The sequence below is a fragment of the Bolinopsis microptera genome, chromosome 1 (assembly GCF_026151205.1).
Source record: "Bolinopsis microptera isolate Bmic1 chromosome 1, MBARI_Bmic_1.0, whole genome shotgun sequence".
Taxonomy (NCBI): domain Eukaryota; kingdom Metazoa; phylum Ctenophora; class Tentaculata; order Lobata; family Bolinopsidae; genus Bolinopsis; species Bolinopsis microptera.
Genome location: NC_087072.1, coordinates 20613391 through 20640636, shown reverse-complemented (window position 1 = coordinate 20640636; position 27246 = coordinate 20613391). Strand labels below are relative to the sequence as shown.

The window sequence follows — 27246 nt, the reverse complement described above, 5'->3', positions numbered from 1 at the left end:
TTGATTTTGATTTGATTTTGATTTGATTTTGATTTGATTTTGATTTGATTTTGATTTGATTTTGATTTGATTTTGATTTGATTTTGATTTTAATTTGATTTGATTTTGATTTTGATTTTGATTTTGACTTGATTTTGATTTGATTTTGATTTGATTTTGATTTGATTTTGATTTTGATTTTGATTTTGATTTTGATTTTGATTTTGATTTTGATTTTGATTTGATTTCGATTTGATTTCGATTTGATTTCGATTTGATTTCGATTTTGAATTTGAATTTATTGTTGTTTTTTATGACTTTTTTGTATCCAATTTTAATTGAATTAAAAATATATAATTATACACTATTTTTGTCTCAGATTTATCTTTTTATGTTTTGAATTTTTGATAAAAATCTTTTTTTATCATGAATACGATGTTTTCACATTGAAACGTTGAATAATTCCTTTCCTGATAAGAGCCTTTTCCTTGTCGCAACAAACGGGATCAATACAAATTTTGTCCAAGAAACATAACAACTGTTTAATTTGTCTCTTACAATTTGTTGTTATTGTGTTATCCCACTATTATCCTAATAGCACTCTAATAGGATGCAGAAATAAGTCCATGACATGAACTGAAGAACTTGTTGTAACAGGAAAGTTCTGTGACAGAAGGGTGACAGTAGAGTGACAGTAGTGTGACAGAAGTGTGATGAGCTATCTGTCCTCAGAGTCTGAAAATGAGTCCCACCTCCTGAATGTGATAGTGTCCTTACAGGCCCAGGAGTTACAGTGTGATGTCAACAGGACCAAGAACAAGAACATCAGCGAGTTCCAACAGATAGACGCTAAAATTAATGAGCAGTTAACTGGTAAGAATTAGCTGATCGAGGTGATTTAAGTTGGGAATTTCTTTATAATTATCATCAGAGCCAGTATAGATAACGTTGAACTCACATATTTGTGAGTTTTCTTCTTTTACTGCAATATCTCAATATCAGGAATTAAAGTTGTTTCTTCAGATAATCACAATGCACTGAAGCAGATTCCTGAGGTTTACTCAAATGTTTTGGACAGAATTAAATGTGAGTAGTAACCCTTGGATTAAAAAAAATCATTCATGACATTAAGTCATAAAGTACAATACCTAACTACCTAATATAATTCAAATACATTAAAGCGGATAAAACTCTATTATAACTGGCAGTGCAAGTTCATCGTAATTGGGAACTAAATTATGTATATTATATACACTGTAATCTGTTCGTTCTTATTTGTGAGAGGATTTTTCAACAAACCACTCATTTTTTCAGTTGCACAGGGAAAGATAAAATCTTGCAAAGAAAAGATAGACAGATGTAAAACGTCGTTACAATGTCAACGCGAAGATCTCAAACGGCTGTATCTCGACAGTGTTACAAACGGGCAGATTCTCGACCTTTTAGCCAGAATGTAAGTCACAGATGACATTGTTGTACAGCATTGTATGCATTGTGAAAATACTTTTGTAAAATATTTAAAAGCTGACAACATTCTTTGACCACGAGTTGTCATATTTTGTGACGTTTGTTATAAGCCCTTCAATGCCTATCGAATAGAATTTGTTATTTGTACGTCAACTGTTAAAACTCCTAGTATCATTTGTAAATTCACCTGTATCCCTCAGAGACAAAGTAAGAGAAGTGTCGGGAGTTTTAGACGCTTACATTAAACACAAGCATTACCAGCATGCTACTAAACTTCTTAAAACTAACGGTAGACCCCCTATAATGTTATAATATTTTGATGTAGTTTCACCGCCTACTCAAGACCTTGACGTATTGTCAATTATTGACGGTTGTCGTTCGGTGAATTTAAAATTGCTTCATTATGTTTCGACGAACAATTATTACTATACTGTCATTTTGAGCTGTGGTCATAAACAGCAGAATTTTCTATGGTGCTGTGCGTAACGCGCTCAGTCTCAGAGATAGTCACGCGCGTTTATTTTGTGGAAGTTGTAGAATCAACAAATCAAGCAATTTGCAAGATCAGATCGATCGACGAGATTTGCGGCCATCTCTGGTAATATAAAGTTGTATGGCTTTTAAAATGCCGTACACAGAATTAAATGCCTCACCAAGTCGTTAACAAAGAAAATGATAATATTTCAGTGGCTCTACTGGAAGGAAATTTGTCAAGCGTCGACGCCCTAAAAGATATCAAAGATGAGCTGAAGAAGAGGAAAGATGTGAGCTTCGTAGAATTGTCACCATTCTTTATCGATATTAACTTATTTGTATGCATCACGCAGATTCATTTCCAGCATCTCAACCGCAAAAACATATTTCAGACGTTACACTTGGAACTGATACAACAACTACAAAACCACCTTTATCTTAAAGCTCCGTCGGCTAAAGAGAAAGTGCAGCTATTCAGAAGCGGTACATAAGAACTATTAAGATTTATTTAGAGATATATCTTTAGAGATAATCATAAATTCTCCTAATTGCACCCTGGTGATAAATGAGTATTCGCCATGTTTAGATACTAAAACTCCAGGCGAGCCCCCGGAAATGGATAACGAGGAGGAGTACGAGGACGAGGAGGAGGATTTGACAAAAGATCCCGAGGAAGACACGTACAAGTTCCTGAAGTTACTAATCCAGAGTCTCCAACAACTTGACAGACTTGACGAAACTGAGGAGGTGAATAATTCTAAACGATTATAATTCCAATTATTACAACTGTTATAATTAGACCTTCGATAATGTTAGTTTCAGTCAGCAATATATCATGTAAGTGAAATTATAATCCCACACCGCCGAGTTTTGTAAGTTTTATCGTAATTTAACGTTGAGGAATATCACCCTAGGTTTTAGAGAAGAACATGGAGTCAGAACTGCGGAGTATTCTCAACAACACGGCACAGGACCTCCTGTACAAGAAGAGGCTGACTAATCAGATAGACAACCAGCCTACCCTGTTCCCGGAGCTCCTGGAGGAATGTTTTGCAAAGTACAGGGCTGTTGCTGCTTCGCATCACGTGGTAAGTAGAATTTATTTGGTATTGTTTTACAAGATAATTAGTATTTCACCGATACTTTGTTAATAAGTTAGGCAGTTGAAAGAAACAAATTTGTCAAAAGATTGTACGAAAAATGTAAGATCACGTGAAATAAATAGAGATCTAAAACTTGAAGATCATTAAAAACAGCAAATCAAAAGTAAAATTATTCCATTTTAGTTTAACATGGAGAATGTTAAGAATGTCTATCACTTTCGTCGCTTCATCGGTGTTACACAGTCGTCTGCTGAATTCCTCCCGTATCATCCTTTGAATTTGCTTCGACCGCTGGCTCTTCTCTGCCTGTTAGAATTTTGATGCCATAAGTACTACAAACAAATCATAGTATTGTAAAATACTAAATAATCGATTGGAAGCTTTAAAGTTTAAACGCCTATCCTCCAAAGACAATTTATTTACATTACCAATGTACTATTTACATTACCTTGGTACAACATACTGTTGACTGAGCTTCTAATCATCTGTATCCGGTACCAAAGAAAGCGTCTAAAACTTGGAATAGTCAGCAAGTAGATGTAGAAGTTGCAGAGGGTGTTCAGAAAAATGAAAGATGCGACTATTCGACTGAACTGGTTTTCAAAATATCCGTGAGGATCCATTACAAAAGCCGCTTTAGTCTTGCGTATGAAGGTGTATGCTGCATATGGTAATATTGAGATGCAGTAGATGGTAACGGTGAAAACACTGTCACAATCCCTCGCCATCTTTGAGTTTTACCGCTGTTCTTTGCAGCTCGCTTAGCTCTCAGCAAGTACATCAACAGCGGAACTATCGTGGCTATCACAATCAAGTTTGGAACTGTAATAATCAAAACGACAATCACCGGTCTTAGCCACTTCCAAAACTCAGCATGCCATCCGTACTTGCAGGCGTACAACCTGTAGTCAAATATGATCTCCCCGTTGATAGCCGAGAGGACCATGAGGGGTGTGAATATTGTCAGGACTGTGACCCATATCCCCGTGCAGATTTTATGACCTGCGCCGGTCATCAGCGTTCTGGAACGAATAGGAAACTTCAATATTACAAGCTTACTAGTGCTCAGCGTACAAATCAGGAGCAAAGCTACTGCGTTGAAATAGTACATGGAATAGGCCATCACATGGCACAACACATTTCCAAATATCCAGCCATCTGCTAAAAGTGCTAGCACCTTTGGTAGCACGGCAGTGACGCTAACTATCAGATCACAAACAGCTATATGCTGGATAATGGTTACGATGAACTTGTGGAGTTTCAGAGCGTTATATTTGACGGTTGCCAGAAGAACAATCGAATTCCCAATGAGGGATGAAACCATAACACAGATATGATACGCTGTCCATATGTATCTCAGTCCATCGCTCTTAATGCCATAGTTGGTTCCGTTAGAGAAAACAGTAAGAGAACTTGGAGTCATTGGAGGAGTTAAATCTGAAGGCACTTGTTATAATGTTACACAACGGGAGAGGTGAACGGGTGCTTTCTGGGAATGATATAAAACAAAGCTTTAAAGCTCTTAAAAATATAAAAAAGCTTTTAAGAATTTTCGAATTTTCTTAAAATAGCACATCGTCATGTTAATAGTCTTTAAAGAAAACTGGTATGATACGTCAAACAATCAAACCACGGTTATAAATGATCTCAATTAGAGGGGTCTCAGTAATAATTCTCTGACCCGGAGTCTACAGGGAAAGAAGCAAAATGTATATTGTACACGATATAATATATACATATATTTTATTGTGTACAATATACATCTATATAATATATAATATGTACTAGAGACATGGCTTGTAGAGCAAGGGGAGGATCAGACTAAATTAGTCTATAATAACGCTGTATTCAGAACTATTTACTTAGCTCATTTACACAGTGTAATTATTTTACATATATTATATAATGCTAGAAAGCCCGTGGTCACAGGGAGGAAGCTAATTGTATTCTTTGATAGTCAGTTTTCATCGCATCAAAAAATATCCATCACAACCGAAGATACAGCCCATTAAGGGGGCATACCCCAAAACAGTGGTTTGTGCCGTCCAGACCAAATGACCTCATAGGCAGTTCAGTGACCTTCTAGCGCACCGTTTCCACACAAAAAAAATTATTTTGAGAATTCCCATTTTTGTAATCGACCATTTCCTGGTTAAGAGTGCAATTTTCGGAAAAAATAATTTTTGGTTGAGACGCTATAAGTTAATCATTTCTTGCGGTATCGGGTTGAAATTTTGCTCGCCGTTTATTCACATCTATGTCAAGGTGTGTGTAAAATCTTGATATCGTATCTAAAAAGGCTGGTGTGTTATGAATTTTAAAAGTCAAAAAGCTAAAATTGTCCTTTTCAGGCTTATTTTAACAATAAGTCAGTCAGGGAAGATCGGATTATTTGATGCTTGACATCAAATTGTTCTCTGAATTCTGGCACAGTTTTTGATGCCCTCAAAAATGTTTTTACTCATGATTTTTTGGCTTTGCAGATAAAAAATCACATTTTCTCCCATAACTTCAAAGGGAAGCATTTTAGGGTGTTTTGTTGTTCATAACTCATATATAAATGTGCTAGTTGCGGTTATTTTGCACCCTTCAAAAAGTCACTAGCACATTCCTATCAAAATTTTAGAAAAATCAGTAAATATTAAAAACGAAAATGTGCCTAAATTTGTTGTTTGGCTTTGAGGTCCAATAGATTAGAAGGTGAATGAGTAAAAACATTTTTGAGGGCATCAAAAACTGTGCCAGAATTCAGAGAACAATTTGATGTCAAGTATCAAATAATCCGATCTTCCCTGACTGACTTATTGTTAAAATAAGCCTGAAAAGGACAATTTTAGCTTTTTGACTTTTAAAATTCATAACACACCAGCCTTTTTAGATACGATATCAAGATTTTACACACACCTTGACATAGATGTGAATGAACGGCGAGCAAAATTTCAACCCGATACCGCAAGAAATGATTAACTGAAAAGGACAATTTTAGCTTTTTGACTTTAAAAATTCATAACACACCAGCCTTTTTAGATACGATATCAAGATTTTACACACACCTTGACATAGATGTGAATAAACGGCGAGCAAAATTTCAACCCGATACCGCAAGAAATGATTAACTTATAGCGTCTCAACCACAAAATAATTTTTTCCGAAAATTGCACTCTTAACCAGGAAATGCTCGATTACAAAAATGGGTATTCTCAAAATATTTTTTTTTGTGTGGAAACGGTGCGCTAGAAGGTCACTGAACTGCTTATGAGGTCATTAGGTCTGGACAGATTGGGGTATGCCCCCTTAAAATGTTACTCGCACTAAACACTACGAAATAACAATAAAACGATCATAATCTCATGCCAATATTCATTGCAGGTGCACGTTCGCATTTCCATCCCCGGCCCGTTGCTATGCAACTTTATAATTTGCACGTGGGCGGTCGTACGTACGTACAAAGAGAAACTATCGAATTATAAGGTAGACATATATTTATTATATACTCTAAATAATTAGAGAACATAATATTATAATCAATAAACTTAGCGAAGCTATAATCAATATAATTAGGAAGCATAGTATTATTATTGTTTTGGTAAACAAGGTCTTACAGACAGAAATTATTAATAAACTAATACTTAAATGTTGTAATTTGTACTTGCGCAAAATATGGTCCAAATTTGTTAGAAGAGTGGCACAAAAGCGTGATCCTATCCGTATTGCATTATATATCTCGCTATCGTTTACAAACAAAACAGTTTGATGTACTCTCTATGGGGGGAGGAGCACATACGTAATAGTCGAAATTGCAACAATTTTGTGTGAAAAGTACTACTTTCTCTCCTGTCCCCAATGTAACAGATAGAGCAAACAATAAATTGGAAAGTAACATCTGTTTCCTTAGGTAGCTCTCTTCATTGTATTTATTGTAAGCTACTCAACATTAAGTTCAATAGGTCCACTGACACAAAGATTCAAGTAAATCAATAATTGATTCAGCCACCTTTCTGTGAAAAAGTAAGATGAGCTTTCCTAAAAACATTTAAATTTAGGCCTGATTTTTATTATAACATCTAATGATTATTTTCAGGTGATAAACGCGATAGAGCACCTGAGGTTCAGCAGTCAAGCAAACCGATATTCCAACAGCAGAGTCTGGAGCAACATTCAGACATGTGTAAGTAACACTGAGCAACATTCAGACCTGTGTAAGTAACACCGAGCAACATTAAGACCTGTGTAAGTAACACCGAGCAACATTCAGACCTGTGTAAGTAACACCGAGCAACATTCAGACCTGTGTAAGTAACACCGAGCAACATTCAGACCTGTGTAAGTAACACCGAGCAACATTCAGACCTGTGTAATTAAAACCGAGCAACATGACATTCAGACCTGTGTAAGTAACAACGTGCAACATTAAGACCTATGTAAGTGACACCGAGCAACATTCAGACCTGTGTAAGTAACACCGAGCAACATTCAGACCTGTGTAAGTAACACCGAGCAACATTCAGACCTGTGTAAGTAACACCGAGCAACATTCAGACTTGTGTAAGTAACACCGAGCAACATTCAGACCTGTGTAAGTAACACCGAGCAACATTCAAACCTGTGTAAGTAACACCGAGCAACATTCAGACCTGTGTAAGTAACACCGAGCAACATTCAGACCTGTGTCAGTAACACCGAGCAACATTCAGACCTGTGTAAGTAACACCGAGCAACATTCAGACCTGTGTAAGTAACACCGAGCAACATTCAGACCTGTGTAAGTAACACCGAGCAACATTCAGACCTGTGTAAGTAACACCGAGCAACATTCAAACCTGTGTGAGTAACACCGAGCAACATTCAAACCTGTGTAAGTAACACCGAGCAACATTCAAACCTGTGTAAGTAACACCGAGCAACATTCAGACCTGTGTAAGTGACACCGAGCAACATTCAGACCTGTGTAAGTAACACCGAGCAACATTCAGACTTGTGTAAGTAACACCGAGCAACATTCAGACCTGTGTAAGTAACACCGAGCAACATTCAAACCTGTGTAAGTAACACCGAGCAACATTCAAACCTGTGTAAGTAACACCGAGCAACATTCAGACCTGTGTAAGTGACACCGAGCAACATTCAGACCTGTGTAAGTAACACCGAGCAACATTCAGACCTGTGTAAGTAACACCGAGCAACATTCAGACCTGTGTAAGTAACACCGAGCAACATTCAAACCTGTGTAAGTAACACCGAGCAACATTCAAACCTGTGTAAGTAACACCGAGCAACATTCAGACCTGTGTAAGTGACACCGAGCAACATTCAGACCTGTGTAAGTAACACCGAGCAACATTCAGACCTGTGTAAGTAACACCGAGCAACATTCAGACCTGTGTAAGTAACACCGAGCAACATTCAAACCTGTGTAAGTAACACCGAGCAACATTCAAACCTGTGTAAGTAACACCGAGCAACATTCAAACCTGTGTAAGTAACACCGAGCAACATTCAGACCTGTGTAAGTAACACCGAGCAACATTCAGACTTGTGTAAGTAACACCGAGCAACATTCAGACCTGTGTAAGTTACACCGAGCAACATTCAGACCTGTGTAAGTAACACCGAGCAACATTCAGACCTGTGTAAGTAACACCGAGCAACATTCAGACCTTCTTCAGTTACAACATTCATATTTTGTCTTTAACCTACGAACTGTTCAAATAAATTTGAAACCGCTAAACGTCCTAAACTGCGAGTTAGCCTCATTGAAGTTGCATTTGTCTGACACATCTGCTATCTTATTATTGCTGGTACAACTACGGAATTAGCCAGTCATTTCGGGTGAAATATGATACTGAGTTAGTTAAACTTGTAACAATACCACCATCTATTTCAATTATAATAGTGGCTGTCATTTAATTCGCTTTTTCTTGAGCCGGAAATTAACGATCTACAGTCTCGAGAATTCTGCTACGAATCGAGAAGATGAAAAAGCCAGTCCCGCATGAAACAAACATCGCACAAAATGAACAATCACAAACCACCGTAGCTCTACTAAGTACATACTTGCTTAACAATACATCTCCCTCACAGCACCGTGACTGGTCACGAGATGTGACGTCACACCGCGTGTCATGACGTCACAACACGTGCCATGACGTCACACCACGTGTCATGACGTCACACCACGTGTCATGACGTCACACCGCGTGTCATGACGTCACACCACGAGTCATGACGTCACACCACGTGCCATGACGTCACACCACGTGTCATGACGTCACACCACGTGTCATAACATCACACTACGTGTCATGACGTCACACCACGTGTCATGACGTCACACCACGTGTCATGACGTCACACCACGTGTCATGACGTCACACCACGTGTCATAACATCACACTACGTGTCATGACGTCACACCACGTGTCATGACGTCACACCACGTGTCATGACGTCACACCACGTGTCACCCCACAGGTAGAGTACCTGCTGAGAGACTACCTAGCTGTAGACGAGGATGTGACAGCCCAGACTCTCACCTCAGCCCCTATCTCCTACGTGGCTGCTAAGAACGACATGTCCGTCTTCTTCGCACGGAGTGGTCGGAGACCTGAGAAAGTACAGCCTAGTCTCTTCTCATTCGAGTCAAGTGCTACAGGTAGGTGTTTCCACGTGGTTCACATCTAATTATCTATTGATTACTTTCTGCCTTGTTACTTGTACAGCTGTACTAGCCACGTGGTCTTTACATTTATGATTTATTAGAATAACGACAGTGGTAACAACTATTGGTGCCTGGTAACAACTGGTAAATAGTAACCACTGGTAACTGGTAACTGGTAACTTGTAACTGATAACTTGAAACTGATAACTTGTAACTGATAACTGGTAACTGGTAACTGGTAACTGGTAACTGGTAACTGGTAACTGGTAACTGGTAACTGGTAACTGGTAACTGGTAACTTGTAACTGGTAATTGGTAACTGGTAACTGGTAACTGGTAACTGGTAAATACTAACCGGTAACTGGTAACTGGTAACTGATAACTGGTAACTGGTAACTGGTAACTGGTAACTGGTAACTTGTAACTGGTAACTGGTAACTGGTAACTGGTAACTGGTAACTTGTAAATACTAACCGGTAACTGGTAACTGGTAACTGGTAACTGGTAACTGGTAACTGGTAACTGGTAACTGGTAACTGGTAACTGGTAACTGGTAACTGGTAACTGGTAACCACTGCAGGTTTAACAAGGTCGTCTGAGTGCAGGACACAGCAGTATAACAGTGATACAGCCGCCACAGCCTACGAACTACCAGCTCTATGTCAGAAGGTGTTGATCGCAATTTTCAACAGATTCAAATCGTATCACTTTAGTAACGCAATTAGATAGTTTGGTTATAACTTATAAATAAATGTATCAGATATTCTGTGTGTGTAATTCTGCAATACATCTGGATTCTGGAATGTCTGGGAACTCCCTGTGAAACATTGTCTTGAACCTTCTTTGTTATACAGATTAGCCTGTCTTTTGTCTAACTGAAGAGAATTCTTCAAACTTTGCCAATCAAACCGCAATATTCGTCAAATTTGCAGCACTCTTGCTGCACCTAAAGCAAATTTAGGCAGTTGCGGAGTCGTAGTATTTGTTGTCTCTGCATATTATGTGATGATTATGTGTAACATGTGTTGTTTCAGAGTCCTCACAATATCACTCTGGTCTTCAAACAGATCACCAACTTTATCAGGGAGATCAACAACGTTATCAACATGACCGGAACGTTAGTTGCGATTGTTATCTTATTTAGACTTAAATTTAAAGTTATAATCCATCAACATTAAAGTGGTCGACGGTGAATAAATTTTCTTAAAATTCCTCATATTTCAGTCAGCTTATTCCACTGCAGCACTTCCTGAACGAGTTTGTGGATAACAAGTTCCTGCCTACCCTTCAGGGGAAGGTTAAGAAGCACATTGCTGAGGCAACTGAGGGTTCGTTATTTCTCCCATCAATCCTGAAACTGTCACTTTTATAATATCAGCTTTGTTAATTGTGACGTCACACCACGTGTCGTTGAAATGTTGAAATGATCCTCTAATCGAAATTAAAGTTTCGCTTAGTTTGAATTATGTTTTTTTCAGTGTATTATTTATTTGGTTGAATTAATCATAACTTGAGCGAGTTAGAATGAAGGTAATTAAGTATTGTAACTGACGTTTTGCTAACCGTGGCCAGGTAATTCAGGTTTGAACATGGTTAAGTTACCCTCCACCAAGATAGGCTGGCCCCGTCCTCTTCTTCAGGTCAGTCTCCCTCTCTACTTAACATTTCTGGAGCTCATTTCAATTAATGTACGGTATCTGCCGGTTACTGATCATTGTTAGTTTTAAACAATACATTGGTTTATCTTTTCGTTTTATATCGATAATTATGTGTCGTAAATGTCACTACAAAAGGATATTTTGTAGAATTATGACAACAAATTTTCAAATCAAAACAATTTCTCGCATTCGCGTATACATTCTATTGCGCACATAAAACTGATGAATGATGAACCTGCAGTTACCGCCGTTACCGATCTACTGGTAACATGTCTGGTAACATGCCTGGTAACATGCCTGGTAACATGCCTGGTAACATGCCTGATAACATGCCTGGTAACATGCCTGGTAACATGCCTGATAACATGCCTGGTAACATGTCTGGTAACATGCCTGGTAACATGCCTGGTAACATGCCTGATAACATGCCTGGTAACATGCCTGGTAACATGTCTGGTAACATGCCTGGTAACATGCCTGGTAACATGCCTGGTAACATGCCTGGTAACATGTCTGGTATCATGCCTGGTAACATGCCTGGTAACATGTCTGGTAACATGTCTGGTATCATGCCTGGTAACATGCCTGATAACATGCCTGATAACATGCCTGATAACATGCCTGGTAACATGTCTGGTAACATGCCTGGTAACATGCCTGGTAACATGTCTGGTATCATGCCTGGTAACATGCCTGGTAACATGTCTGGTAACATGTCTGGTAACATGCCTGGTAACATGCCTGGTAACATGCCTGATAACATGCCTGATAACATGCCTGGTAACATGTCTGGTAACATGCCTGGTAACATGCCTGGTAACATGCCTGGTAACATGTCTGGTAACATGCCTGGTAACATGCCTGGTAACATGCCTGGTAACATGCCTGGTAACATGCCTGGTAACTGACCTAACTTCATGTCAGGGTACACTGAAGGTGCAGGAGGAGCTAGCAGAGCTAAGATCCCTAATGAACAGGATGCCTAAGTATTGTAACAAGTTCCTGGATATTATCTACGAGGTCCTCAAGTCTTACAAGAAGATTTGTCACAACACTTTCAGCAGTGGGTTAAACTTCCAATTTCAGTCTTATTCCATTAGTTCTATTCCATTAAACTTTTGAATGTCCCCCTTTTCAGTTTTACCATACATAAGTTTTACGATGATTTGAAACTTTTATGGTCATTCAAATTTATATCTCCACCCGTAGTTAGAAAAACTAACCTACTCTATTAATGTACTTTGTGTTTGTTCTGTAAAGAATATTTTCTACCAGACATTGTTGGGATTAACGTGATCGGAGCTAATCAGACTGTTTGCCACATTTGGTTCAAGGACGAAAAACTGAAACAAATTATCAAGTACGCTTTAGAGTAAATTCAGATTGTTGCAGTAATTTTTATTAACTGTTATGTTAGAAATTTAAGATGATCACAAGAGAAAGAAATTCAAGTAACCCCCATTTTAAGCAGCTCATGTTTCAGTGCTAACCCCATATTCCTCACAGAGAGCTGCCAGCTTGGCCAGAGGTATTTAACAAAGGAGGGCTAACTGAACAGACGTCCACACACGCACAACTTGTTACTGCTATCAGTATCCATCTCGGTAGGAATGTTATCATTTAGTTACCATTTGTTATCTTCTTGTAATTATCAAATAGCTGTATTGTTTCCTTGCTATTGTAACATATTGAGATATCTGGTGATAAATTTAGTTAGATAGGGTAATCATCCATCAAACATTCATTTAATTATTATTAAATTAGATAATTAGATAATCATTAAATTAGACAAGCCAACCATTAATTACCTCACTTATTTCAGTTACACTCCACCCTCCCTGTCATACATCATGTCACATTATCTGTAACATAGCTTCACACATGTCACACTCTGTTGATGAGATGTGCGTTGTTTCACCTCGCTCTAACGTGACGTCACCATTCTCTAACGTGACGTCACCTCGTTCTCAAATCACGTCACCTCGTTCTCAAATCACGTCACCGCGAAGTGAGATCTCTTCATCAAGCAGTGAACTGACGGACAGTTCAAGTTTATTACAGCAAAATCTTTACAAAAAACTTCCAACGAAACACACAACGTACGAAATAGAAATGGGAGAAATGCAAAATTCAAACGACTACAAGATTGTAAAACAAATTACATATGGTGAAGACTCTGACGTCACCTCGACAGAAACGTCGCGTGATAACTCATGTAACGATGATTCACAACTCTCCTCATCATCATTCACCTCTTACTCATCTTGTGAGACGCCCTTCACTTTCCATTTCATCGGGTCAACTCATTAAATTGAGGATAGCTTTAAAATTATTTGTTTCTTCAGTTTATGCCACACCCGATTTAATCTAATCGAGATCACGTGATCAGGGTATTTAATCAACTTAAAAGTAAAACTCTACTCAGCCTGCATTAAACACAGGTAAAGATATTCTAGACAAAGATGCTATGATAGCGGACAGTGAACGGTTAATACAGCTAGCTCAGCTACAAGACAGTATTAACTGGCTTATTCAATACGTTGACAACTTTGCTGAAAACCTCCAATGTGATAAAGAGGTAACTAAGTAATTTTAGTATGTGTTAATTTGATATCGCCGCCCTAACACTACTTGTGTACATTGCTAGAATACCTAAGCAGTGAGCTACAATAGAGAGACCGGGCTAAATTTAAAATGCAGGGCCAAGTTTCAGAAAAATAACCTCCTATCCTCCTCTAACAATTTCCCTACTTCTTATATTATTCTCTCCCATTTCCAAAGTTTACTCTAATTAACCTCTCATAATATACATAATTAACCTCTCATAATATCAGCTACAAGATCAGTTAACGGGAAGTAACATGAAGCTGTTGGAGGACTGCAGGAACTTGTTAAACGAGCGGATGAACGAACTGCTGCAGTTAGCAGAAGACTGCCTGATGATCCTTTACTTGGAGATCAGGGTTCAGTGTTACTACCATCTCCTCATCGTACTAAGAAAGGTTTATATTAGCTACTTTTGTACACACTTTCTGTTGTAGTGCTATTTATTTCCAGGTTATTACCCTTCTCCAAATTACTGCGGTGGGTATGGATTTCAAGATTGCCTTCAGCTGTTCTACCGCCACGAGGAGAAGTTACCCAGTGGCCTCTTTTATAGCTGCTTTTCAATGATTTTCTCTACTTTAGGTTGATGACACGTACCCCACGTGCAATTACTCCCCGCAGATTGCAGCAATTATCTGCCGATCTGAAAGCACGTACACAGTTATTTAATGCTATTGCTAAGTTAAAGTTTTACTGATTATTTGGAATAAAATAACTGTAGCTGTTGTCATACGACAAGTAGAGATTCACTAATTCCCTCATACATATGGTTTAGACCACCACCTCTGGAGTGGAAACAAGTACTACCTAGTGCCTTCAGATAACAGACCTTAGTACTAGTACTACCTACTAAGCTACTACCTACTAGTGCATACAGATAACAGACCTTAGTACTAGTACTACCTACATACCTAGTGCCTACATACCTAGTGCCTACATACCTAGTGCCTACAGACCTAGTGCCTACAGACCTAGTGCCTACAGACCTAGTGCCTACAGACCTAGTGCCTACAGACCTAGTGCCTACAGACCTAGTGCCTACAGACCTAGTGCCTACAGACCTAGTGCCTACAGACCTAGTGCCTACAGACCTAGTGCCTACAGACCTAGTGCCTACAGACCTAGTGCCTACAGACCTAGTGCCTACAGACCTAGTGCCTACAGACCTAGTGCCTACAGACCTAGTGCCTACAGACCTAGTGCCTACAGACCTAGTGCCTACAGACCTAGTGCCTACAGACCTAGTGGCTAGTGCCTACAGACCTAGTGCCTACAGACCTAGTGCCTACAGACCTAGTGCCTACAGACCTAGTGCCTACAGACCTAGTGCCTACAGACCTAGTGCCTACAGACCTAGAGCCTACAGACCTAGTGCCTACAGACCTAGTGCCTACAGACCTAGTGCCTACAGACCTAGTGCCTACAGACCTAGTGCCTACAGACCTAGTGCCTACAGACCTAGTGCCTACAGACCTAGTGCCTACAGACCTAGTGCCTACAGACCTAGTGCCTACAGACCTAGTGGCTAGTGCCTACAGACCTAGTGCCTACAGACCTAGTGCCTACAGACCTAGTGCCTACAGACCTAGTGCCTACAGACCTAGTGCCTACAGACCTAGTGCCTACAGACCTAGAGCCTACAGACCTAGTGCCTACAGACCTAGTGCCTACAGACCTAGTGCCTACAGACCTAGTGCCTACAGACCTAGTGCCTACAGACCTAGTGCCTACAGACCTAGTGCCTACAGACCTAGTGCCTACAGACCTAGTGCCTACAGACCTAGTGCCTACAGACCTAGTGCCTACAGACCTAGTGCCTACAGACCTAGTGCCTACAGACCTAGTGCCTACAGACCTAGTGCCTACAGACCTAGTGCCTACAGATAACAGACCTTATTGGATTCTGAAAGAAAGAGCTTGATATTCGTGATATCCGGAAAGCTTTTGGCTGCTTGATCTAAATTCTATATGAAATGACGACAAAGGGCATACTTACACATATTTTTATATAAATTTCGATGTCAAAATTGTTGTGATCAATTTTTTTCTCAGCTAATGAGTAAATAAATGAATTTTTACATTTTAAAAAGTTTGATGAAATTGAAGCAAAGTTCATATTTGAGTTTATCTATAAAGTTAACAGTTTAGTGACTAGGAGCAGACAATTAAGGTACGATTGCCGAGGTCTTGTCGACGTAAGTCCATTCTTAAGTGTTGGGTACGTAACAGTCTGTCGCTGGGCTATGACCCATTAATAGCACCGTTTTACTCTTCTGGAAAACTCGCCTTTACAATCCTCACCAAATCATCCTGCTCCTCAGGAACTAGCCTCACAGGATCATTAAATACCTGACCATCATAAGTGAGACTATACGTCATATCATTACTTGTCTTATCTTGTACCCAACTCAGCAGAACCTCTAGGAAGGACAGCATGCATTCTGGTCGCCAGTGGTTTGATCCAGCCCTCTCCAAATCCCTCATCGTGAATATCTGTATTTCTCTGAGGTCTCCCTCTCTTGTTTTACGTCCAACGTAGACTGTGTTTATTCCAATAGGAGCACAGTGAGCCCAGAAATACCTGGATGTAAACCTCTCAAATTTTACACGTTCCCATTCTGTTTCACTTACTACGGCTGTTTTTATATCAACGTAGTTCTCCAAGACATCCTGGTTATCCCCTGGTAATTGACAGTCGATGCTAGAGTTGGTGAGAAGCTTTAGAGGACCTAGTTGGACAAGTCGTGTCATCCTGATATCCACGTCCTCGCACGCATATCCTGGCGTTCTCCTGCCTCCTGTCTTCATCACGTCCTCGAATACTTGACCCCAGTTGCACTGTGTATACGCGTCAGCATCTGTCCAATAACCATAGCGTTCTTCGGCATTCTGAAGGTACAGGGTGTTCTTGTATTTGTATAACTTAACCGTCCACCCTTTTCCTCTATGGTAGGGAGTCTGACATAACATTCTTATCATACTCCTACCAACCACTATGTCAACATCACTCATACTGTAATTCACAGCTTCAGCCCACCTCAACATTTTATCAACAGATGAGCACCTCAGACTCGGCTCAACCGGTATTTCAGTTCGTAAACTCAATGGTAGTTGAGTGGGAGCTTCTAGTTGAGGTATTCTGCACAATTCGGGTATATCGTCACCAGAGTGCACTGACCACACTGTCATGGGCTCCTCTGGGTTCAGGTCGTTGTATCTACCAACTTCTTTAGCACTGAGGTGTCTCGTGTTTGTGCCACGATACTCTCGTATGGGTCGGATCATCAGCTGCTCACTGGCCATATCTACTGGGGGCCCACGTGAATAATGTGAATAATTTGATTAATGTGAATAATGTGAATAATGTGAATAATGTGAATAATGTGAATAATGTGAATAATGTGAATAATGTGAATAATGTGAATAATGTGAATAATGTGAATAATGTGAATAATGTGAATAATGTGAATAATGTGAATAATGTGAATAATGTGAATAATGTGAATAATGTGAATAATGTGAAAGGGAATTTATGTGAAATTTTATATTTTTATGATTAATCTTATCTAGTTAAACTAACATGATGCGATCTGAATGACCTAAGCTGCAACGAACAAAAATCGCATGATAACAAATTCGCGAGATTTCTACCCACTCACGTGAATGAATCAATGAAGTAGAAAAATGTTGGTTCCTAATCCCCTTATCTATACATCACATACATCTCATATGGGCTGTAATTCATAATTCAATCACATACCCAGGATAATTCGAACCCCAGGTTGATAACGTGATGAAAATTTGAAACCATATTTACAAAAGCCAAAAGATCAAAAGGTACGTGGCATGATTTGTGCAACAGATCCAGGGATTAGAAAATACGTCAATTTTTGGCAAAAAATGCGTATTGCATTTTTGACGTATTTAAAAAATACGGATTTAACTACACTGATGCCTGGGGTATGGCAAAGGCTCGACTTTCAGCCCCTGGATCGAGACTCGAGAGCTAATCGATGTATATTATATGGATACTAGGCATATTATGTGAACTCCCCACATTGCGCCAGTGCTGTTTTGGTGGACCCACAAGATTACAATTATGTCGCCTAGCTACCCTAAGCAGATAAGCACTGTTAAAAGTACAAGTGTGCCTACTTTGATTAACATTAAGTGTAATAAAATCACGAATTTGATAATCTCAAAAGTTGAAGAATTCATTATACCTCAGTCTCAACTCTCAAGTATATTTATAGACTAGAGTTTATACACTCTATTCGACATATTATAATCATAGGAGCCTGTTGCCATTAGCAGCATGAAGTGTAGATGTGAGAGAAGGAGGAGGTTTAGTCTATTGTGAGAGAGGGAGGAGGTTGTACTCCAAGTCTTAATTCAAGGGGTCCCACAGCTGTATATTTACCACGAGGGATTGCCTGCTGCCCCGTGAGTACCTCGTTACCTGGTTACCCAGTGGTATGGAGAGTAAAAAATACAATTATTAGTCAGACAGTCATAATGAGAGAACCTAGAAAATTCCTCCCAAAAACAAGCAAGCATCACTTGTCCGGATTCCTTCTAGAAAGAAACGCAAGCTTCAAAAGGACCTTCGTGATGCTGAGAACGACGTTCACTGCCCTAGTACTCGTTTGAAATCTCTTCAAAACAAGCTTGCTTTGACCCACATAGGAATTCGTGATGCTATTAACAAGACCCTTCAGCATCGCGAAGAGCAGGCTGCAGCAAAAGTAAAAGCAAACTCGAAGTACTTTTATAGTTATGCCAAGAAGTTTTCAAAAAAGAAAACGAATATCAGCATGCTGTTCGATAAGAACAGTAACATCAGCTCTCATCCTAAGGAAATGGCAGACCTTTTACAAAACCAGTTTCTATCCGTATTTAGCGACCCCTCCAAAACTGAGTTAGACGCTGCATCATTCCCTCCTCCGGATTTAACATATCCGTTCACGGATCAGATTCTGGAATTCTATATCAGTGATGTTATCGAGGCTATTGATGATATTAATCCAAATGCTTCATCTGGTCCTGATGAGATCCCAGTTGCTCTACTGAAGAATTGCAAAGATGCTATGGCGATTCCTATTCATCTGATCTGGTCAAAATCCCTTGCATCTGGAGAAGTACCTTCATTTTATAAGTACTCCAACGTTTCTCCGCTCCATAAGAAAGATAGCAAGGCATTTCCTTCCAACTACAGGCCAATTTCACCCACCTCCCATATAATCAAGGTGATTGAGAAAATCATAAGGAAAAAGCTAGTCTTACATCTAGAAATGAACAACTTGATCTGTAGCAAACAGCATGGCTTTAGATCAGGGCGCAGCTGCCTTACACAACTTCTCCACCATTTCGACGACGTTTTTGAGTCATTAACCAACAAAGCTGACTTTGATGCTATATATTATCTTGATTACGCTAAAGCGTAAAGCGTTTGACAAAGTTGATCACAAATTGTTGATCAGGAAACTTCACCTCTATGGCTTAAATCCAAAAATCATCAAATGGATTGAATCTTTTCTGTCAGACCGGAAGCAAGCTGTAGTGGTCGACGACCACTTGTCATTTCTCGCTCTGATCATTAGTGGTGTCCCTCAGGGAACAGTCCACGGGCCGATCTTGTTCCTTATTTTCATCAATGATATTGAGCATTGCATAACTGAAGCCATCATCAGATGCTTTGCAGACGACACTCGTGTTTCAATATCGGTAACCTCTGAACAAGACGTATCTGTCTTACAAAACGACTTGAAGAGTGTCATAAAATGGTCTGAACGAAACAATATGGCACTACATAAAGACAAGTTTGAGTACATGTGTCACAGACACAATCGACGTCGCGTAGTGCTCTCGTCGAACTTCCTTTTGTTAGTGAACTATACCAGTTGCAGTACTCAGTATCCAAAGACAAGTCACTCGCACCTGTAGGTCAACTAAGAGACCTCGGGGTTCTCGTCTCCAACGATCTATCTTGGCAACCCCACATTATGACCGCAGCAAACAAGGCTCGACAAAAAGCTGCCTGGGTTTTCAGTGTCTTTCAGACCAGATCTCCAGTCATAATGCTTACGCTTTACAAGTCGATCGTTCGTAGTCTAATGGAATACTGTTGCCCGCTATGGCACTCCTCCAAAATATGTGACATCCAGGAGCTTGAAAGCGTACAGAAAGCTTTCACCGCAAGAATTACTGGAATGCGTGATCTCCATTATTGGGACCGTCTTCAACGGCTATCTTTGATGTCTCTACAGCGTCGCAGGGAGCGGTTCATTTTACTTCATATGTGGAAGATTCTCCATCACCATACCAGCAACGACATTAACGTGCAGTTTGTCTCCAGGCCACGTTTTGGAAACCTTGCAGTCATTCAATCTGCATGTAGACACAGCTCAGCAGCAAATCAGTCACTGTGTGATAATTCATTTGCAGTCATAGGCCCAAAATTTTGTTCGGACGTTGAAGCCGCCCTAAGTCAGTAAGTCAAGTCAGGTCCAAAATTGTGGAATGCAATGCCTTACCATTTGAATTCCATCGGCGACCGAGAGCATTTCAAATCGCAGCTCACCCAGTTCATGCTATCTCTTCCGGATACACCGCCTATCAGGGGCTACACTCCTCAGAACTCAAACTCGCTGCTTTGCTGGAGGAATGACAGAGAGATCTCCTCTCTGTGGGGCGGTCACACAATGTGATGGCCCTGTTAAAGCTTAACGAATCTCAACATAGGTGACATAGGTAGGTAGAACAGCTGCTGTTATTTATTTACTAAATTAAAAAATATTCCTCCCCATCTGTACTTACTCCACGTGCAAATAATTACTCCACGTGCAAATAGTTAGCATGCTCTGTGCCAATTATCTGCTGGTTATTAGGCGTCTGTTTATTATACGCTTAGACTTCAGTCGACTAGAAACGAGGGAGTTATTATTTTTAGAGTAGTTTCGTGTGCAACTATATCAATGGCTGTACGACGTACGTGTGGTTATTCTAAATTGATCACCCAATCCTTAACGTATTATTTCGTTTATTTATTAGCGCAACATGACGTCTAACATCCATGTTTATATTTTGATAAAATAACACATCCTATTATTCTATCAACAAAACAGGTAATGGCTATCTTTGGAAAAGCTGAAGCGAAATACTATAATGTGACCCTTGATCTATATCAATATCCTGTCTTAAGAGAGGCCAACAACTGGGATGTGTTCCTGAACTACTTCTTCGCCATACTGTTCATCTTCTGCTTACTTATCGGAATTTTACTCAACCCCTTCATTATCGCCTACCACTCAAAACAAAAGAAAACATCTGCTACAATTATGTTGAACTGTTTGTGAGCTTGATTGATCAGCTCAAAAGTCTTTACTTACCTTTGGTTCTCATCCCAAAACTCCTTTCACCCCTGGATGAAGATGACTACTATTACATCTCGTCGCTCTTGGACTTCAGCTTCATCACATGGACTTCTCTTACAAATAAATTTTTACTTAACTTAAGCAAATTTGAAATGGATTTACTGGTCGTTCTTTGTGTTGCTAGATATATAAGCATAGTTTATCCTTTATCCTCTGCCAGAAAACGAAATATAGTTTTCTCGGTGGTCCTTGGGTTATCTTTCTTGATCTGGGTTTCATCAACCATAATAGATTGTTTTCAGAAACCCTTGGCTTACGCCAGAGTCGTCCAAACATTCTTTCCAAGGAATGAAACTTACATAAAAGAAATTCATTTACCGTTAATGTACACTAAAAGTGGCTTCGGTTGTCTGTTTATCTTTATCGGAGGATCTTTCAGTGTTCTTACTATTCGTCATTTGAAGAACTTTGACACCGCTTCATCTGAAGTCTCCAATAGGAACATTCGAAAAGGAATCTTGTTCATGATGGCGATGACGGTCTTAAATGATTTCGTTCTTATATCATCCGTAAGCTATAATGTTACGATAGGCTTATTGGAAAATGGTGGTTGGAAAAAGTCCTATACAGGCTTGGACTGTATTCAGTTCTCAAATGTATATGTAATCCCATTGATTCAATCTGCATTTAATTCCTTGTCATTTCTAATCATCTGCAGCGAATTTAGGGATTTTGTTAAGAAGCTGGTGCGTCAAAAAAGGGTAAAAATAGCAGAACAACCTACCACAGCACAAACTGGTCTCTAAATTACCTGCATACATCAGGCAAACTCTCGACCAATCGTTAAACTATAGGACAACACTAATTTCTTCCGGCCATTTGATCCAGATACCTCTCGGGATGATAATGGCAATCTTTTCGCCTGCTGCGATTTCCATCTGATGTAACTTTGCAGTCTACCTCTAATATTTGAAGATTTCAGATTATTTCTGATTGGTCACGAAGCTGCTATTTGAATGAAGTACCTAGAAGTAGAATGATAAACAAAAACTTATTGCTCTGAACGCTGATATATATTTATTATTATGAACAATTCAATTATTTATTATCTCGATTATCTCGATTATTTCGATTATTTATTATTATGAACAATTCAAGTATTATGATTTAGGAGAGTCATATATTCTGATATCACAATTACCTATCATGCTTAGTTTGTAAATTTTAGTGTGACTAATTGTGCTATATCTATCTATCTGTACTTTAATTTATCTAGTAAATACTGGAAATAATTTTATTTTTAACGTAAAGTTTACCATGCAAATGGTTTCTGTTTAAGCAGATCTTCAAGGGTTGCTGAAACCTTTGTAAATAAACTTTGGCATAGACATGCCTCCATATAGCCTAGTTATGCTTTAAATTTCGTCACCTCAACCCGCCTTATTTTGCAGCAAGAGTACAAAGTTGACATGGTTAACTCGGACCCAGACAGCGGAGTTACCCTTCTCAACAAGTTCTTATCTCAACTAGAGGAGAAGATAAGAGACTTCCTCCCTCTATCCCACACCAAGTAAGATAACCAACCTGTTTCTCTTTTTTCAAGGTCCACCGTCCACATTAAGGCTGTGTTTGATCACGGTTCTCGTTAAATTTTAGAAACATTTCGCATGTGATTAGATTCGTCTGATGAAAATTTACCATCTCATTCATCAAATCAACACTAGGTAGTAGGTACAGATAGATAAACTTGTATGTTTTTCTTAATTATTTATCTAATTTCCTGTTCAGGTTCCTATTTGAGGGGTTAGGCTACATCATGAGCAGCGTCATAATCAGCAACGCTAGTTACATCAAAGAGATAAATAACGGCGGTCTCAAGAAAATGTGAGTCCTGAATCCTAAATTATTTCATCGAATTCTTTGAAAACTTAGTGCCCATTTATGGGCATAGAGTAGGTTTGTGTTGGCATCCGGCATATAGTTACAAAAGTTATTATTACAAAGACACAGAATCTGTTTAACTAGGTCGACCTAAAAAGGACATGTGGCTTCGTAACGTACATGACAGTGTTTGATTTTTTCAGGTCTCGAAATATCCTGGCTTTACAACAAAACCTAACAAATATAACGCTTACACACGAACTCGAGCTGGAGCGAGCAAGGTTCTACTACGAACTCCTCTATCAGAAGCCTGAGGTAAAACAACTGCAGAATACAAACAACTCCACCGAAATTAATATTTTTTATAAACTGTAGTGTTAATCTTTGGGTGGTAAAGTTTTTGTGATTGCTTAACATAACATTGATCGCGACAAAAACAACAAACACTAATTTACCCATTCCTCCAGGAGATCCTACGAAATATAGTGGAACAACAGAAGCGTTTCACCAAGTCAGAGTACGTAGAGTTGATACAGCTGTACTACCGGAGTAACCGCAGCAGCAAGAACAACAACAAGCGATCTGAGAAGCAGCTCAACTTACATTTGGTGAAACTAAACGAGATCATGGAGAATGAGTCGGATAGTAGCAGTGAGGAGAAATCTAACGGGACTGATCTGTGAGAGTTCACAGGATGGAGACAGGACTGTTTGTTCCTGACAGTTGGAGACTTGTCGTTCATGTTGTGATCATGTACAGAATGCAGAATGTGGAAAGGGGACAGAAATATAGTTTATGACGTCATGTGATTTAGCTGGTGACGCATAACTCCGCTGGGAGTTGAAATTTGAGCCAAAGTATACATACATAGTTATCATAATTGGGCGTGTTCAGGTATGTTGTTGTTGAGCCGGATTATCTAGTCCTATAGGCGTTACTCACGGACTGCTCAGCGATTCCTGCTGCAGCACTGATAACCACAGCACTATCATGGGAAAGGAATGTTGTTACGATCAGGATTCATGATATGGTCAGTGTGCTCGTACCGACTACCATTAGTCCACTACGTAATCGTATAGACACCACAGAATAGTACAAGAATCCCTGCAGTTCTTACTTACTCATTACTGTAATACAGGTGTAACCTTGCTCTGATATCGGATAAGTGTTTGATATGATATCGTACAGTGAAATTTTGTATCGTTTGCTACGGGCTAACTTCAGTGCCGCACCGTTGTTATGGGATATCCGCATTGTATGGCATCCATTTTTAGTTCGGTACGTTTATTTTTAGTTCTGTTTTTGTAAATTAACTTTGATGATTTAGTAAATTGAGTAGGCGTCATTTTCGAAATCCTTTCTCGTTAAGCTTTTTTGGGTAACATCAGTTTATTGAAATGTGTACTAATTGATGTGAATACAAATCTGATATTGCTTTAATTAATGATCATTATATTTTCATTAAATGCGACACTTTTATTTCTTCTGAATATAGGTAACGCATCAGTGTTGACACTATATTTGGGCACAATGTTCCATGATCTTACTCAAGCACATTCTATATGATGAAACAGCTATATGTTTGTTAACAACTAAGGGTGAGCACTGTATGGTATCCCTTCTCGGCTTGCGGTCAACAGATAACTTTGCCCGACAATATGATATCATATTGCCAGTGGAAAATAAGCAAAAAAAAGCGTTATTTGATTGCCTAAAAAACTCATGTGCGAATTGACAATGGTGCGGTTGACGGTGTTGGGTACCACTAACCACGCACTGTCATTCACACAAACACAAAGCATGACCCCAGAAATCTCTCATAAATGAAACTGCTGGTGAGTACTGCTCGGGCAGTTTCCCGTTTATTTCCCATATCATTATTCTCAGAGCGGGCGATCTTTCCGAGCAGTAGTAGCCACCACAACCCAGCTGCCAATTCATTGAACTGCAAACTAGATGGCTGATCTGTTCTCGAGCGAGTTATACCTTGCAGTTACATAACATGAGATCTCAGAAATTTTACACGTTCCTTTGATTAAGTGAGAGAATTTATAGTTCAGACTGTCAGAATCTGCGTATTGGTGTCATAATATATAACTATCAAGTCATTTTATAAATATCATCGTTCAATAACTACTGATATTTGTAATTGTTCATGTTGACATGTTTAACATCATATCAAGATGATGAAGAGTTTGGGTTTGTTATATCGCGCGGTGTTGATACCGGACATACTGAGTATATAGGCGGTGATCAGTTTCCACTTTGTCTGGTTACTCTTTAGACACTCACACTAGCAGCTGCAGCTTTATAAAATATATAGTTATATATCATATAAATATATTATGTATTATATACTATATAGTGAACTTGTTTGTTGATCAATCCCGGTTTTGCGTAATACTAATAGTAATATTGAGTATTTACTGTCTGGTGAAATTAACAGTTTAGACAAATTAATAGTGGTATCTTGACGAAATATTGGGCGTTGATGATGAAAGATTCTGGTGAACTGAGAACTCTGTTAAAGTTAAATTGTTCTACGCATGGAAGTAAATGTAATTTACCCTACAGAATCGAGCTTGATTTAAAATAATAAGTATCGATCTCCACCTTATTAATACGATTAATTTTGCTCCTAAAATCAAAATTTGTTCGTGCTTGATTAATTTAATTTTGCTGAAATATATAACACTGTAATTTGTAATTTTGCTGATAGTTTTGCTGGTCATACTATATCACAGTGCTGGCAAGCACGACCGTTGCATTTATTGTGGGTATACTATGTACCCCATTTACTATTATACCCCCTTTACTATTATACCCCCTTTACTATTATACCCTCTTTGGTACACGTTACAAGCCTCTTTCGTGCACGCGAAGCGTGCACTCCGGCCGGAGGCGGCGGCCGAAGGCCGCCGCCTCCGGCAGGAGTTTTTCAGACATTAAGACTCATCGGAAGTCGTTCAGCAGATTTATTTTAGTTCAAAACATTCTAATTTGATGTCAAAGATGACAGGAATAAAAAATAGTTATGTTGAGATTTTTAAGAAATTTGCATAAAATACTCGCCAGCACTGTTATACGAAATTCGGTAAAAAACCCAAAATCGCCATATTCAGGTGCTTTAAAAACCATGTTAAAATTGAGTTCGAGATCTGAAATTTTTCAGGGCGTCTATACGTTGACCAAATCGACTGCAAAAAAAGTTTCAGGTTTCAGGAACATCGGGAAGTGGGTTTTCTAGAACCCCTGTTTTACGACAGATTGTCGTGATACATACATACATACATATACATATACATATATTCAGGGATAGACGCTTTGCCAGTCAATTGTAGCCTGTATTTAATTATCCATAGATTGAAAAGTATAAAAGATACAGCCATTTCCGACCACAGGTCTTGAAAATAATTGTTTACACTTTAGTTTACATTGTATAAACAAATTATTTGACGTCATGAACACCCTTTGATGACGTCATCAAGTTAACCGTTTTTAAAACTTGATTTTTGACAAAGTAATAACTTTTAAAAATGATTTTACACCATTAAAAAGTAATTGTATTCAAAATCTGAGGAAATTTTTACCTTAGATAATTGTTCAAGCATTCTGAAAATCTACCGGAAAGTTTTTCTAGCTTGCTCCTTCATAAAGATATTCGTCATTGAAGTTTGTGCTTTTTTGAAGAATTATTTTATAAAAACGTCAATTTTGCGATTTAGTATTCTCTGGTGTTGGGCCATGCCTTGAGTTGTGGAGCTCAGTTCTGCTTCCTATAGGTATAAATTGTGTATTAGGCTAGTTTTAAAGTTGAAAATCGAAAAGTTGCACACGTGGGGACACGCCCAAATTGATAGAAAATCGCTAAAATCACTGAAAATTGCTGTTTTCGTCATTTTCTGTCAACTTTAGAGTGCCGTTGTGATTACAGTTCTTCTTGAAATACTTTAAAACTTTGCATGCTTATCAAGCTATATATAAAACAATTACATGCAAAAATTTACGGCGATTCAAATTTGGATGCGCACGCAACGTCCGCTCAA

General features: G+C 38.9%; 1 protein-coding gene across 4 annotated transcripts; it reads left to right on the top strand.

The window, feature by feature from the left end:
• Positions 1 to 573: 573 nt before the first annotated feature.
• LOC134821637 (exocyst complex component 4-like) lies at positions 574 to 24666 on the top strand. Of its 4 annotated transcripts, none has more exons than XM_063832348.1 (24): positions 576 to 852; positions 1003 to 1065; positions 1294 to 1432; positions 1647 to 1735; positions 2134 to 2210; positions 2313 to 2403; positions 2522 to 2667; positions 2835 to 3008; positions 7105 to 7191; positions 9495 to 9675; positions 10262 to 10350; positions 10716 to 10798; positions 10906 to 11009; positions 11263 to 11321; positions 12264 to 12402; positions 12615 to 12699; positions 12846 to 12943; positions 13162 to 13605; positions 13781 to 13917; positions 14174 to 14341; positions 22771 to 22889; positions 23108 to 23203; positions 23404 to 23515; positions 23668 to 24666. In XM_063832348.1, exons 1-24 carry the CDS (start codon positions 693 to 695, stop codon positions 23881 to 23883), a joined length of 3156 nt encoding a protein of 1051 aa, XP_063688418.1. In that variant the 5' UTR covers positions 576 to 692; the 3' UTR covers positions 23884 to 24666. The 4 variants fall into 4 exon arrangements, with proteins under 4 accessions (XP_063688424.1, XP_063688418.1, XP_063688412.1 ...); XM_063832342.1 differs by having other exon boundaries at positions 11254 to 11321; XM_063832354.1 differs by lacking the exon at positions 13162 to 13605 and having other exon boundaries at positions 574 to 852; positions 11254 to 11321.
• Positions 24667 to 27246: the final 2580 nt, after the last annotated feature.